The sequence below is a fragment of the Pleurodeles waltl genome, chromosome 3_1 (genome assembly GCF_031143425.1).
Source record: "Pleurodeles waltl isolate 20211129_DDA chromosome 3_1, aPleWal1.hap1.20221129, whole genome shotgun sequence".
Classification (NCBI taxonomy): Eukaryota; Metazoa; Chordata; class Amphibia; order Caudata; family Salamandridae; genus Pleurodeles; species Pleurodeles waltl.
This window is the reverse complement of record NC_090440.1, coordinates 528685817-528702755: the sequence shown is the minus strand read 5'-3', so window position 1 is coordinate 528702755 and position 16939 is coordinate 528685817. Positions and strand designations below refer to the sequence as shown.

The following is a 16939-nucleotide window of genomic DNA, read 5'->3' as shown; positions in this document are numbered from 1 at the left end:
CTGACCTCTCCCCAAGAATTGGGAAAGAAGGCAGACAAATGGGTCAGAACAAGGGTGAACAGAAAAGTTCATACAGGGGGTGACAAAGATGGCAACAAGAAGAAGGATGGTAAGTCTTCTGACAAGGGTGGGGACAAATCTAAAAATGAGTCTTCATCAGGCCCACAAAAACACTCTGGTGGGGGTGGTGGGCCCAAATCCTCTTCAAATCAAAACAAAGAAAAGAAACCATGGTGCTATTTATGTAAAATAAAAGGCCATTGGACAACAGATCCCAGTTGTCCAAAGAAAAGCACCAAGCCTCCTACCACTACAACCCCTACTGCTACACCTAGTGTCCCTACTAATAGCAGTGGTGGTGGGAGCAAACCTACTAATAGCCAATCCAAGGGAGTAGCTGGGCTCACTATTGGTAACTTAGTTGGGGTTGGTCTTGTTAGGGAGACCACAGAGGCTGTGTTAGTCTCTGAGGGGGCTATTGATTTAGCCACCTTAGTTGCTTGTCCCCTTAATATGGATAACTACAAGCAGCTACCCCTAATAAATGGTGTTGAGGTCCAGGCCTACAGGGACACAGGTGCCAGTGTCACAATGGTGATTGAGAAACTGGTCCACCCTGAACAACACGTACTTGGTCACCAGTACCAAGTAACCGATGCTCACAACAACACACTTAGCCACCCCATGGCTGTTGTAAATCTCAACTGGGGGGGGGGGGGGGGTTACTGGTCCAAAGAAAGTTGTGGTAGCCTCAGATTTACCTGTAGACTGTCTACTAGGAAATGATTTGGAGACATCAGCTTGGTCAGATGTGGAGTTGGAGGCCCATGCAGCAATGCTGGGCATCCCAGGGCATATTTTTGCTTTAACCAGGGCTCAGGCCAAAAGGCAAAAAGGACAGGGAAACTTGGATCCTGGAACAATGGACCAAGTGCTCCCTAAAGCTAGGGCTAGTAGAAGTAAAGCACTTCCTACTATCCCTCCCTCTACAGTGGATTCTAATTCTGAGGAAGAAGAATTTCCACCCTGTGCAGAACCTACACCAGAGGAGCTGGAAGCAGACACTGCTGAGCTTTTGGGTGAAGGGGGGCCTGCCAGGGAGGAGCTGAGTGTGGCACAGCAAACCTGTCCCACACTAGAGGGTCTAAGACAGCAAGCTGTCAAACAAGCTAATGGGGATGTCAGTGACTCTCACAGAGTTTACTGGGAGGACAACCTCTTGTACACTGAAGCAAGGGATCCTAAACCTGGAACTGCCAGGAGGTTAGTGATTCCTCAGGAGTACAGAAAGTTCCTCCTAACTCTAGCCCACGACATTCCCCTAGCTGGACATTTGGGGCAAATGAAAACTTGGGACAGGCTTGTTCCCTTGTTTCATTGGCCTAGAATGTCTGAGGACACAAAGGAATTTTGTAAGTCCTGTGAAACCTGTCAAGCCAGTGGCAAGACAGGTGGCACTCCAAAGGCACCCCTTATCCCACTGCCTGTGGTTGGGGTTCTCTTTGAAAGGGTAGGGGTTGACATAGTTGGCCCCCTTGACCCTTTTACTGCTTCAGGCAATAGGTTTATCTTGGTCGTAGTGGACCATGCCACAAGATATCCTGAAGCAATTCCTCTAAGGACCACTATAGCACCTGCAGTGGCAAAGGCCCTCCTGGGAATATTTTCCAGGGTGGGCTTCCCAAAAGAGGTGGTATCAGACATGGGAAGCAATTTCATGTCTGCTTACTTAAAGGCCAGGCCATGTGGAAGGAGTGTGGTGTGACTTACAAGTTCACCACACCCTATCATCCACAAACAAATGGACTGGTGGAGAGATTTAACAAAACTCTCAAAGGCATGATTATGGGACTCCCTGAAAAACTCCGCAGGAGATGGGATATCCTTTTACCATGCCTCCTTTTTGCCTACAGGGAGGTACCCCAGAAAGGAGTGGGCTTCAGCCCATTTGAACTCCTCTTTGGACACCCTGTTAGGGGTCCACTAACACTTGTCAAGGAGGGTTGGGAACAACCTTTAAAAGCTCCAAAGCAAGATATTGTGAATTATGTACTTGGCCTCAGATCAAGGATGGCTGAGTACATGAAAAATGCCAGTAAAAACCTTCAGGCCAGCCAGGAGCTCCAAAAGCAATGGCATGACCAGAAGGCTGTTTTGGTTCAGTACAAACCAGGGCAGAAAGTGTGGGTCTTGGAGCCTGTGGCCCCAAGAGCACTCCAAGATAAATGGAGTGGACCCCACACAATTGTTGAGAAAAAGGGTGAAGTCACCTACTTGGTTGACTTAGGCACTGCCAGGAGTCCCCTTAGGGTGCTCCATGTCAATCGCCTGAAACCCTACTATGACAGGGCTGATCTCACCCTGCTCATGGCAACTGATGAGGGACAGGAAGAAGACAGTGATCCTCTACCTGATCTCTTCTCTTCCACAGAACAAAATGCTCTAGTGGAAGGTGTAGTTTTGGCTGATTGTCTTACTGCTGAGCAGAAAGACCATTGCGTAAATCTCCTGGGTCAGTTTTCTGAACTCTTCTCTACTGTGCCAGGTACCACTTCTTGGTGTGAGCACACTATAGATACTGGAGACAGCTTGCCTGTCAAAAGTAAGATCTATAGGCAGCCTGACCATGTCAGAGACTGCATAAAGCAAGAGGTGCAGAAAATGTTAGAACTGGGAGTGGTTGAGCACTCTGAAAGTCCATGGGCTTCTCCTGTGGTACTTGTACCAAAACCTAATTCCAAGGATGGAAAGAAGGAAATGCGGTTTTGTGTAGACTACAGAGGTCTCAACCAGGTAACCAAAACTGATGCTCACCCTATACCCAGGGCAGATGAGCTCATAGATACAATGGCATCTGCCAAGTATCTAAGCACTTTTGATTTGACTGCAGGGTATTGGCAGATCAAATTATCAGAAGATGCTAAACCTAAAACAGCATTTTCAACCATTGGAGGCCATTACCAATTCACAGTAATGCCTTTTGGATTGAAAAATGCACCTGCCACTTTTCAGAGGTTGGTGAACACAGTCCTGCAAGGGCTGGAAGCTTTTAGTGCAGCATATTTGGACAATATAGCTGTCTTTAGCTCCAGCTGGGATGATCACCTGGCCCACCTATGGAAAGTTTTAGAGGCCCTGCAAAAGGCAGGCCTCACTATCAAGGCTTCAAAGTGCCAGATAGGGCAGGGAAAGGTGGTTTATCTGGGACACCTTGTTGGTGGGGAACAGATTGCACCACTTCAGGGGAAAATCCAAACTATTATAGATTGGGTTCCCCCTACTACTCAGACTCAGGTGAGAGCCTTCCTAGGCCTCACTGGGTATTACAGGAGGTTCATTAAGAACTATGGCTCCATTGCAGCCCCTCTTAATGACCTCACATCCAAGAAAATGCCTAAAAAGGTATTATGGACAGCAAGCTGTCAGAAAGCTTTTGAGGAGCTGAAGCAGGCCATGTGCTCTGCACCTGTCCTGAAAAGCCCTTGTTACTCTAAAAAATTCTATGTCCAAACTGATGCATCTGAATTAGGAGTAGGGGCAGTCCTATCACAACTTAATTCTGAGGGCCAGGATCAACATGTTGCTTTTATTAGTAGGAGGTTGACCCCTAGAGAAAAGCGTTGGTCTGCCATAGACAGGGAGGCCTTTGCTGTGGTCTGGGCACTGAAGAAGTTGAGGCCATACCTGTTTGGCACTCACTTCATTGTTCAGACAGACCACAAACCTCTACTTTGGCTAAAACAAATGAAAGGTGAAAATCCTAAATTATTGAGGTGGTCCATATCCCTACAGGGAATGGACTATACAGTGGAACATAGACCTGGGAGTAGCCACTCCAATGCTGATGGACTCTCCAGATATTTCCACTTAGACAAGGAAGACTCATCAGGTCATGGCTAGTCTTATTGTCCTTCGTTTGGGGGGGGGGGGGGGGTTGTGTAGGAAAGTACCATCTTGCCTGGCATGTTACCCCCATATTTCACTGTATATATGTTGTTTTAGTTGTATGTGTCACTGGGACCCTGCCAGCCACGGCCCCAGTGCTCATAAGTGTGCCTGAATGTGTTACCTGTGTTATGACTAACTGTCTCACTGAGGCTCTGCTAACCAGAACCTTGGTGGTTATGCTCTCTCATTTCTTTCAAATTGTCACTAACAGGCTAGTGACCAATTTTACCAATTTACATTGGCTTACTGGAACACCCTTATAATTCCCTAGTATATGGTACTGAGGTACCCAGGGTATTGGGGTTCCAGGAGATCCCTATGGGCTGCAGCATTTCTTTTGCCACCCATAGGGAGCTCTGACAATTCTTACACAGGCCTGCCACTGCAGCCTGAGTGAAATAACGTCCACGTTATTTCACAGCCATGTTACACTGCACTTAAGTAACTTATAAGTCACCTATATGTCTAACCTTTACCTGGTAAAGGTTAGGTGCAAAGTTACTTAGTGTGAGGGCACCCTGGTACTAGCCAAGGTGCCCCCACATTGTTCAGGGCCAATTCCCCGGACTTTGTGAGTGCGGGGACACCATTACACGCGTACACTACATATAGGTCACTACCTATATGTAGCTTCACAATGGTAACTCCGAATATGGCCATGTAACATGTCTATGATCATGGAATTGCCCCCTCTATGCCATCCTGGCATAGTTGGCACAATCCCATGATCCCAGTGGTCTGTAGCACAGACCCTGGTACTGCCAAACTGCCTTTCCCGCGGTTTCACTGCAGCTGCTGCTGCTGCCAACCCCTCAGACAAGTTTTTGCCCTCCTGGGGTCCAGCCAGGCTTGGCCCAGGATGGCAGAACAAAGGACTTCCTCTGAGAGAGGGTGTTACACCCTCTCCCTTTGGAAAATGGTGTGAAGGCAGGGGGGGGGGGGGGAAGTAGCCTCCCCCAGCCTCTGGAAATGCTTTCATGGGCACACATGGTGCCCATTTCTGCATAAGCCAGTCTACACCGGTTCAGGGACCCCTTAGCCCTGCTCTGGCGTGAAACTGGACAAAGGAAAGGGGAGTAACCACTCCCCTGACCTGCACCTCCCCTGGGAGGTGCCCAGAGCTCCTCCAGTGTGCTCCAGACCTCTGCCATCTTGGAAACAGAGGTGCTGCTGGCACACTGGACTGCTCTGAGTGGCCAGTGCCACCAGGTGACGTCAGAGACTCCTTCTGATAGGCTCCTTCAGGTGTTGCTAGCCTATCCTCTCTCCTAGGTAGCCAAACCCTCTTTTCTGGCTATTTAGGGTCTGTGTCTCTGGGGATTCCTTAGATAACGAATGCAAGAGCTCATCCGAGCTCCTCTGCATCTCTCTCTTCACCTTCTGCCAAGGAATCGACTGCTGACCACGCTGGAAGCCTGCAAAACTGCAACAAAGTAGCAAAGACGACTACTGCAACTCTGTAACGCTGATCCTGCCGCCTTCTCGACTGTTTTCCTGGTGGTGCATGCTGTGGGGGTAGTCTGCCTCCTCTCTGCACTAGAAGCTCCGAAGAAATCTCCTGTGGGTCGACGGAATTGCCCCCCTGCAACCGCAGGCACCAAAGAACTGCATCACTGGTACCCTGGGTCTCCTCTCAGCACGACGAGCGAGGTCCCTTGAATCCAGCAACTCTGTCCAAGTGACTCCCACAGTCCAGTGACTCTTCAGTCCAAGTTTGGTGGAGGTAAGTCCTTGCCTCCCCTCGCCAGACTGCATTGCTGGGAACCGCGACTTTTGCAGCAACTCCGGCCTTCGTGCACTTCCGGCGGAAATCCTTTGTGCACAGTCCAGCCTGGGTCCACGGCACTCTAACCTGCATTGCACGACCTCCTAAGTTGTCCTCCGGCGGCGTGGGACTCCTTTGTGCAACTTCGGGTGAGCACCGTTTCACTCCACTTCGTAGTGCCTGTTCTGGCACTTCTGCGGGTGCTGCCGGCTTCTGAGAGGGCTCCTTGTCTTGCTCGACGCCCCCTCTGTCCCCAGACGCAATTGGCGACATCCTGGTCCCTCCTGGGCCACAGCAGCATCCAAAAACCCTAACCGCACGATTTGCAGCTAGCAAGGCTTGTTGGCGGTCTTTCTTCAGGAAAACACTTCTGCACGACTCTCCACGGCGTGGGGGATCCATCCTCCAAAGGGGAAGTCTCTAGCCCTTGTCGTTCCTGCAGAACCTTCAGCTTCTACTGTCCAGTAGCAGCTTCTTTGCACCCACAGCTGGCATTTCCTGGGCATCTGCCCATCTCCAACTTGCTTGTGACTTTTGGACTTGGTCCCCTTGTTCCACAGGTACCCTCGACTGGAAATCCATCGTTGTTGCATTGCTGGTTTGTGTCTTTCCTGTAGAATTCCCCTATCACAACTTCTATGTCTCTTGGGGAACTTTAGTGCACTTTGCACTCACTTTTCAGGGTCTTGGGGTGGGCTATTTTTCTAACCCTTACTATTTTCTAATAGTCCCAGCGACCCTCTACAAGGTCACATAGGTTTGGGGTCCATTCGTGGTTGGCATTCCACTTTTAGAGTATATGGTTTGTGTTGCCCCTATCCCTATGTGTCCCCACTGCATCCTATTGTAACTATACATTGTTTGCACTGTTTTCTAATACTATTACTGCATATTTTGGTATTGTGTACATATATCTTGTGTATATTTGCTATCCTCATACTGAGGGTACACTCTGAGATACTTTGGCATATTGTCATAAAAATAAAGTACCTTTATTTTTAGTATATCTGTGTATTGTGTTTTCTTATGATATTGTGCATATGACACTTGTGGTACTGTAGGAGCTTCACTTGTCTCCTAGTTCAGCCTAAGCTGCTCTGCTAAGCTACCATTATCTATCAGCCTATGCTGCTTGACACCCTATACACTAATAAGGGATAACTGGGCCTGGTGCAAGGTGCAAGTACCCCTTGGTACTCACTACAAGCCAGTCCAGCCTCCTACAGCGGCCAAGACTTTTTAGGGCACACTTCGAATTGTTGCAAAAGAAAGCCTTGGCCACAACCTCAATAAAAACACTTATTTCCCATTTCATCTTGGTTTAGGAAAACTCTAGATAATTTATCATCTTAATGGTAGAGGCTCCCAAGAACTTCCATGGAACAACAGGTCACAATTCAAAAGACAAACTACCAATCCCTGAAACTCTGACTGGATGCCCAGACCAACTCGAATGTATAAATCAATTATTAAACACAACTATGCCACATATTGTACCTTCCCAGGACACTAGTATGAAATTCAAGTCAATCAATCAATCAAATAACTGCTCAAGCCCACACCTGACAGATTGCATATTTGATAATATCTTACAATTTAGACATACTATTAGGTAATGAAAAGTGATACTCCCCCATTGTCCCGCCTTCATTTGAAATCCTAGTAACACTTTAGTTTAGTGAACTTTAGTACTGAACCCTCCATTCTTTAAACTTATATTGGAAAATCCTAAACCAATTCAAAACCATACCATAGGTTTGAATAACATTTCCCACATCAAGAAGTTATTATACTACACTGTTAGACCACTTCAACGACCTTCTCACCTCTTCACAGGAGACTGCAATATCTCACTGAACATCGGCAAAACACCACTTTCATCAAAATTATAATGAATGTTTTCACTGCATGGTCTTGCTCAACTTACTTCTCAACTTGCCCACAACAAAGGAAACAGATAGGATCTAAATCTACCTTCAAACCTAATTAGCCTTAAAAACTGTCAAATGTGGCAGGACAAACAGAATGCAATATTATGCTACACAATTTATTCTGAGCTTCATATACAATCTAATCAAAAATGATAATAATTAGAAGACACCTAAAAGTTCCTCGACTATTTGAAAATTGTGGCGCAATCACAATGCCTCATTCCACTGAAAGTACAACATTGGTATCTTCACCACCCTAAACACAGTCAACAAACCTTTTCCATGTGCATAAAAATCAAAGTGAACCCACCAAACTAAGTACCAGTAAAAAACACAAAAAGTGGGGAAAAAAACTTCAATCTTCACTTAATGAGAAACTAAACATCCACAAAGACCTAAATTTCCTTACAAAAGCCAACTGCCTTGAAAGCAGACCATTGAAGTCTTGAACCCTCCAAAGAAGCAATCTTCCCAACAATAAATACAGTGAAGTTCAATTTAGAAATTGAATATCCTAAACTTGCCTCTTATTGCAACAAATAGCGCAATCTACATCTCTGATAAGATACTAGACAGGCCTCGAAAAATCATAAAAAGTTTACCAGACCTGCAGGTCGAGTACCTTGAACTATCTACTCGACCTAACCATAAAGTAGTTGACCCGGAAACGGGTCTCTAATTGTGTGATCCTATGCAAATATTGTATTTTACAGTCGCCTTTTTCTTCATTCTCACATATGAGTGCACCTTCAAATATGCGAGTCCAGCATTTCTGCTGAAAAAAACCTCTTTTGTTTGCTTAAATACACTAAATATTTGCTCCATGTATTATAAATCTAGCCCACCTATAGGCTACACATGATCCATGCATGACTTGCCCCTTAGTTTACTAATAGCTTTGCCATTAGGGCAGGAGTGTTTCTCAGTTTAAGTTTAAACACTCACTTTTAATAAGTATATTACTAAAGCATGATGTGGTAGCACACTTTACAGACAATAAATTTCCAAGAAATGTCCAAAAACCTTTCCACTAACTTGCAGCTTTATTGATTAAACTATATAGTGTAGTAACAATCTGTGAAAATTAGGTTTCAGAAAAATATATATCATTTGCACATCACTAAGTAAAGTGTTCTGACTTTTTCTTCCATTCTCTTAAAATATTTTTTTCATCACAAATGTACAAAAAAAATTGTCTTTCACAGCTACTGAAATATATTTTGAAATGTTTGTTAAGCTGACTTAGTTATATAAATGCTGAGTTTTAGGAAAGACCTGATACCCACAGCTTTTCATTTCACATAGGTCAAACAGTTCACTTTACAAAATCCTGGAACTCTATAGTCACAAGGAAAAGTATTTGCATTGCAAGAAGACAAACTGACTTTTGACCTCTGTCTCTGAACACAGAGCAAATGTGACAAGAATAAGATTTAAAGGCATCTTAATTGCTAATTCAGTTTCTCTCTGAACACAGCACCTGTTATTTTTCTACTTGACAGAAGAGGCGAGTAGGTTCTAAAAATAGTTTGACCTCATTAAAAATGACTCGCCATAGGGAGTGGGAGTGGTCGAGTAGATTTTTCAAGCCCTGCTAGAAATACACAAGGAGCTTAATCAAACATAGCCAATTAGCACTTCACCCAAATGTACCACAAAACAACACTTAAATGCTCTTCTATTCAACTACATAAATGTAGTAATTACTAGCCCCAGCAACCCTCCATCATATACAGACAACCCTATCTCAGAAAACCTGATAAAAGGTTGGGCTCAGACCAAAGCACCCTTAATCCTCAAAGTCATCAGGTCCACTCATCTTCACTGGAATTTGACCAGAACGCACCTTTAAATAGAAAAACCTAACCTAGTTAACAGTGAATTCCAGAATCTAATACCACATCTCCAACTGTTCCTTTCCTAGGAAATTCACAGAAAATGCAGCCTCAGTGTAACTTATAGCACGTAAATCCAAGAATTATCTCCTAAAGTCTTTTCAACCAGATTTCACCCCAAATACAGAACAGAAACAGTAACCCTCTAACAGCTGATGTTCTACATTCAATAGACGAGGGTGACAAATGCCTTAAAGTTGCTCATTGGTAGGACTCAACATAATTGACCAGGAGACAACTGATCATCCTTTCCACTGAGGTGAGGACATCTGAGTGTGTCCTGAAATGGCTCTCAGAGTTCTTTTCAAGATCAAAATTCATGAACATAGATTCACTCAGATCAGCCATCCCACTTCTAAAATGTTGTAGTTCCATCTCTTTGAAACACATACATTTGTGTAGTGCGATGCTCAACAAACAAATGTATGGCAGTCTATCAATATGCAGACGGTGGTTAATTTTATCTACTATTTTAATCCACTATTGTAATCCAAACATAACATTCTCAAAAATACAAACTGGATGAGGGCATTCTCCTTGAAACTGAATCCAGCAAAATAGAGTTACTTCTTCTCTATTTCAAAGACTTCTAGTTTCCAGTCCCAAAAATGGCTAGTAAACATCTCACAGCTAGGCATTTCACTCACCATGACTTGCCTTTTTACCAAATCGTTGGCTTTATCTTTTAAGAAAATATCTCAACAGTATCAAAAGTTTAAAAACAATTCTCCATCTAACTACTTCTACTTAGAAAATTCAAATCAACTATTCCACCTGCAGGCTTCAGAGTGGCTTTACAAGCCCTGGTATTCAGACTTAAATGTTGGCAATTCAATTCTAGCCAACCACCGCAAACCTGCAATCTTTCCTCTTACGACCATGCCCTGTGCAGGAATAAGCCCTTAAGATACTAAAAAATTGGACGTCATCCCTTATCTTCCGACAGACCTATAGTACTTCGCTTTTAACAAAAAGTTAAAACTGGCTTGTGTCACACAAGGTTTTGCATCTCGGGTGCCATGTTACCTCAAAAGAAAACTCTGCACCAGTGAAGAAGAACAACAGCAGACACAAATGGCACCTCCCACTTGATTTCCAGAAAGTAAAAAACTTCTAAGCTAGAAACAGTCCTTCTCCTGCCAGGAATCAAGATTCTGGACCACTTTACACAGCAATATCACACTCAGTGCAAACTTGCAGTGCTTCCAGAAGGACCTAAACAAAATCTCTCCTATACGGACAAAACATATACAGTTATTCCTACTAAACCTATAACCTAACAAAAGTGCACAGCAAATTGTTGCACTGCCTTGTAAACTAGTAAAGGCCTATTTCATGTGGCAAGGTTAGAGCTAACAAATATCACAAATAAAGGATTTTCTAAGAAAGACACTTAACTTCAAATCATATCTTCTGAAAATGTAGTGTGAATCACATGACATTTTATTCATATTATGTTGTGACAGTGAAAATATCCTATGTCTAGTAGATGTTAAGGTTAGCTACAGTGGTTTTATATCAGCCCATAAAGTTGGGAGCAGGACCTAAAACTGACTGCAAATTAATGTTAGCTTGCTCTGTTTTCGTCAAAGGGAATTCTGCATCATTAACAAACAACACAGTTGTGAGGAAAATTTCACTTAAGTGATCTGTTCACTGTGTGGTCTTTAATGATCTCGATGTGAAACGGGAACCACAATTCTGACAACTATTGTTGAAAGCTTTGTTGTGTGTGCACAACTTCAAAGAACACATAAAATGAAAAAAAGACTATTCTAATTATACTGTAAATGTGGGAACGACCAAAGTACATACCCTTTTCTTCTCGTGCACCTCATGAATACACTTCATTCTCCACTTATCTATCTTAGCCTCCCTTTCAGCTGCCCTTGCGGCTTCCTCTTTTTTAGCCGGCGTCTCATGTTTCTCTCTTTGTATACGAAGTCTTCTCTTCCGAATCTTTTCCAATTTCTTTTTTACCCCTTCAATATATCCTGGGCGATTAAGAGCTTTCATTTTGTCCTGCAGCTCCTTGTGGATGTTAACTGCTTGTAGGTAAACCTCAGACCAAACGTCTTCGTTCTCTGCATTTTCTTGTAACAACTGGCAAACTGTCCTGAGTTCCCACACCAACTTTTGGGCACCATATAGAAGTTCTCGGGCCTCAGCTATAGATGGTGACCCAGCAGATTTTGTCAAGTGTTGCAGAGTCTGCCTTCGGTTTGCCAAAAACCTTGAGATCCACAGCTCATCTTGCTTTCGCTGAATAGATTCACCTTCCTGCTGACTTGCAAACCCATTATTAACCCCTTTAGTAGGAAATAATTGTGGAGTTTCACCACCACAAACAAGAGGAGAACCAACGTTCTGAAAATGCTCAGCATTTAGATGCCACTGCCTTGGGACCGTGCATGGTGGAAATGGATGTTCAGCTTGCACTTCTGGTCTGTCTGGTTGAGGCAAGCGATTGAGAAATTGCAATTGTGCCATTCCCGGATGGGAAAAACACTGGTCATCTTGAGGTGGTGGTTTGTTAGCATATTGAAGTTGATAATCTTTCACAGACTGCAAATCGGGAGGGAGAGATGGAGGACCATAAGTTGTGGGAATGCTGTCTGAAAAAGGAAATTGCTGACTGGTTTGAACAGGAGGTCTGTCTACGTGAGTGAACTGTTGGTTTGTCTGCAACGCTGACTTCTCCTGATAAGGCACAGAGCTATTGCTCTGAATTGACGCCCTCACTCCATGAGCTGAGGGATGACAACCTTGTACCAATGACTCTTCATTTTGCACAGGTATCCTCTGAAGCCCAGGTAACGAGGGGATAGCCTGAGGATGTGCTGCGTCCTGAGCTATTACCTGAGGAAGGTTCTGCATTTGTAGCTTATCTGAACGAGGCAACTGAATGTTGCCTTCTATTTGTGCACTGTTTGGCTTAGGACACTGAGTTATTCCCTGCATGTGTGACTCATTTGAGTAACTGAAAGAATTACTATTCTGTACTGGTAAGCTATTAACTCCTGTGAACAATGTGTCCGACTGATTAGGATGTGCAGGATGCCCTTGGAACGGCACCCTATCTAGATGCGTAAATGAAGGTGGATCCTTTCTTGGCACACTGTTTGAATGGGTGTATGAAGTGTGACCTAGCACATGGGCCCGATCTGCATTTGGTACTTGACAGTTACCCTGACTTTGAATGACAGACAGCGGCAGGGATGGGGAAGTGTCATGCCTATGCACATTAACCGATTGCAGTGATGGTGAATAACTAATCTGCTGTGTACCTACTTGATGAGAGACCAGAGGTTCACCCCCCAGTGGCATAGCTGGGCCTGTACTAGCAGTCCTTTCAGGGCCTTGTTGATGAACTGGATCTGAACTAACACGACTCTGAGCAGCTGCGGGGGTAGACAGAAGAGCAAGACTATACTGAGGCCTCTCTAAAAAGTTTGAGCCTTGAAACATTGTATGGGAAACTGCTCCTTTTGAATCTGAATCCACCCTTATGTTCTGTAACACTGATCCAACATGATGTATGTGTTCAGGTGGATTTCCCAAAGACCTACTAGTAGGGAATGGAGGCACTCTGTTGTCCAGGGACTCATTGCTATTGAACGACTGGTGAACAAAGGGAGCCAAACCACACTGGTCTTGGGTGTGCAATGGTGTGTGTAACGCGGAGGGTCTTGTCTGCTGATATGGACCTCCATGACGCTGGACCTGCTGAAAGGTAGGTTGCTCGGGCTGCTTGAGATCTGTGGGTCTCTGGGGCTCCTGCTTTGGACGGCCCTCAAACGTAGTGACACTAGGCTGTTCTTTTAAAAGAGACCCACTCTGAAACTGGTTGGTGTGCTCTAGAGACTGCGACTGAAGAGAGCATGACGAAGGCTCCTGCCTGGGAAAGGACATCTCTTTATATCGATGCTGAAAGTGCGGGTCTTGAAGCTGCTGCTCCGAATATGAGGGACCCAGAGCCTGCTGATAGTGTGGCCTCAGAAACTGTCCATAAGAAGATCTCTGAGACTGCGAGTGTGGAGGACACTGGGGTTGGGCTTGCTGGAAGGTAGATCCCCATTGCTGTTGGTGCTGATGGAGTCCTTTTTGAGCGTTGGACTGCTGAAAGGGCGAACCGTGCGTTTGTTGCTGTAAAGAGTACCCCTGATCCTTGGACACAACTTGAAACTGCTGATGGGAAGAGCCACGGAACAGACTTTGCTGAAAGGAAGACACCATAGGCTGAGATTGCTGAAAAGCACCGACTTCAGTCTGCTGACACTGTGGCGCTTTGGTTTGCGATTGCTGAAAGCAGGGTATCTGAGGTTGAGGCTTGTAACCGAGATGGCCAAGACCCTGCTGCGGGGGTGCACTATGTACCTGTGCGTGTTGATAAGGTCCATGGGGATGGATGGGTTGAGGGTGATGACCATGGGCTTGGGAGCTAGGCTCCTGGGCTTGGTATGATGGCCACTGCACTCTCCCGACTGGAGGGGACGGCCTCTCCATGACGCGTAAAACCCGGTATGCACTATGTTCATGTTTCGGCCATCATAGGCAGTTCGGTCTGTGTCCTCACGGCTGCTGCGGGACCGCAAAGACTGAGAAACAGGACTAGAAACACTTCCGTCATGACCGCAAAATCGCGGCGGCCATATTGGAACGGGTTCCTTCGAGTACGCCTTAGAAGCATATACACCAACGTCAAACCCTTTTCTTTATCCATTGAGGAACTATTCAGCTGGATTTGACGACTGGATTTGTATGATGTGCTGAAATGTAGTCTTTACCTAGACGCTTCTTTTCGTAGCTGTTGCTTCAAACTTAGGTGAATTGCAACTGATCCAGGAGTGCTGCTATGCTCGATTTTACTGACGCCCATCCTAGAACTGCGTGATACTTATTTTTTATTCGTACTGTCTAAAAAGGTAGCAGCGGGCTATAACTCAATGCACCCAACCCCCGTTCCCTACTGTGTAACAAGAAATAAAAAGTAATAAATTCCTTAGGTGTACACTCATGCCAACTCCTGCTGCCAAGGTGCACGCCTTTAAAAAGGCACTAGAAACAATGAGAAATGTCCTAGCTATCGAGAAGGAAAGTTTCAAATCTATTAAGGACAGAGAGGCGAGGATTATGCATATCTTGCTTCACTTTTATTTAAACAGCCAATTCAAAGTTCAACAGATTCAAAACTACAACACCCATGAAGCCCTCATCTCCATGGTAACCAGTGTCCAATCGCTACTCTTTCCAACAGTGTGTGTGTGTATATATATATATATATATATATATATATATATATATATATATATATATATATATATATATATATATATATATATATATATATATATATATATATATATATATATATTACAAAAAGAAAGAGGGACACGCACCCCCAGAGACTGCAAATAAACTAATCTTTTATTTATCTCAGTTGATTTCATCTTGTTAGCATTAGAGTTCAATCCAGCAGCACAACGCGTTTCGACTTGCCAGTCTTTTTCACAGTGGTTTCTGTTCTCATGAACAGGCGACTTTCTGACATTCCTGATCCATAACGTTCTTGCAAAACGAGGCTCCTCTCAAATATTACTGCCACACGTATATTTCAGTCCGTAATCACAGCCTCTGTGCTTTTAATTCCAATAAAGTCAGTAAATCACTCTTCTCCTGCTCGCATTTCTGTAAAAATCAGCCGTCATAATTAGGTAAGCGGCATTCTGGTATTTATAGTCCCACAGTTTACTCAGCTGTTAACACTCGAGGCCCTTCTCCTGTTAATTGCATTCATTTTTCTCTCCGCTTAAAGGCACACGTATTTGCCAATAATTTCGGAATCTCCAGATTTTAACATGCTCTCTATATAGTTGCTAATCCAAAAATAATATCATCCCACTTTGAAATAACACCGTACTTGGCAATCGAGCATGTAAAAATAGTCATTTCCAAGATATTTCACATTCTCTCCAAACTCGATGTTAATGTCACGTGCACATTAGAAACATATATATATCCCTTGCTGTCGTCGTCCATCCTCGACTTCACTGCAACTGGAAGTTAAGGCATTCTCAAGTTGCTGCTGCCTCCGATCCCAAGAGAACAATGCAATACAGTGAGCAAGGTGGACGTGCCTCCTTCCCAAGCTGAACAGTTGAAATAACTATAAACTTGTATAGTGCACTACTCACCCGTTAGGGTCTCAAGGCACTGTACGCATACCACTGTGGAACCCCTCCTGGCTTTTCCCTTTGAGGCACCCACTCCTGGACAGCCCCAGGGTGAAGCCAGGCATCCAAACGCTGTGAAGATTAAGCAAGCAATTGCCCAGAGTTACACAGTGCGACCCATTAATTAAATTAGGCACCAAGGCGGTAATTATCTGGTCAAAGGGAACTGAGCTCAAGACCCACCAAGGTGGGGAATTGAACCCCGGTCCCAGGCCAGATCTCTGCATCAGGATCTGCCACTCTAACCATTGTGCTACACTACATTGTAGGGTATGAGTTCCCCCACCTCAGAAACAACAATAAATACATCAAACCCACCATCAAGCAGGAAACAAATTTGAAACCAAGGTTCACCATCTGACCATTGTAAACACAGATACCACCTCCAATGGCATTGTGTCCAATCAGCTTTCGGGCGGGAGACACATCCCTTGTGTTGGGCGGGATAATCCTCGCCTCCGTGTCCTTAATAGAATTGAAACTTTCCTTCTCGATAGCTAGGAAATTTCTCACTCTATGTCAGGACCGGAGGCAAGGATTATGCATGTTTAAAGATTACTTACCACCAAAGAGGCTGCCTCGTGAATAGGTTTAAAGTAAAACTTTTTGAAAGTAGACTCTGACAATCAATCAGCAGCGTTCATGATATCTTCCAACCTACCACCTAGCTGGACGGCCTTGGAAGCCATGGAACCTCAGGTGGAGTGTGCCCCAAAAATGTGTACATTGATGCCCGCTTCCATCAGAACCCGTTTGGTCCACCTAGCGATCGAAGGAGAGAAAACTGTCCAAAAGGGTTTCTTTATCGAGATCAACTATTGCCTTTCCCCAGGTGGTCGGTGTTCGGTCGTCATTTCTTCGTATGTCTTCAGACATCTTATAATGCATCATTTAGGCATGTGTGCAAAAGCTGGATAGGTTACCGACCTGGTATTACACTTGGTCCGTCTGGATACAGTGAAGGTCATTCCCTCAGGGGAGAAAACCCTCGCCGATATATCAAGGGCTCTCACGTCTGACACTCTTTTGCATGAGATGAGAAATAGCAACATAGCTAGTTTTGTTGACAACTCCTTCCAGGAGAGATAGTGGTTGTCCTGCCTAGAGGACAAAAGATTCAGAACCTGATTGACATCCCATGATTCCGAATACCTGGGTTCCGGAGTT

At 44.6% G+C, this 16939-nt stretch overlaps 1 protein-coding gene across 1 annotated transcript in view; it reads right to left on the bottom strand.

The window, feature by feature from the left end:
* Positions 1–14147, bottom strand: part of PDCD7 (programmed cell death 7) — a 109553-nt gene extending 95406 nt beyond the window's left edge. Inside the window, exon 1 of the mRNA XM_069222820.1 lies at positions 11355–14147. Within this exon, the coding sequence (XP_069078921.1) occupies positions 11355–14045 (2691 nt within the window). The 5' untranslated portion in view covers positions 14046–14147. The remainder of the gene's footprint in view (positions 1–11354) is intronic.
* Between the last annotated feature and the right edge of the window lie 2792 nt (positions 14148–16939).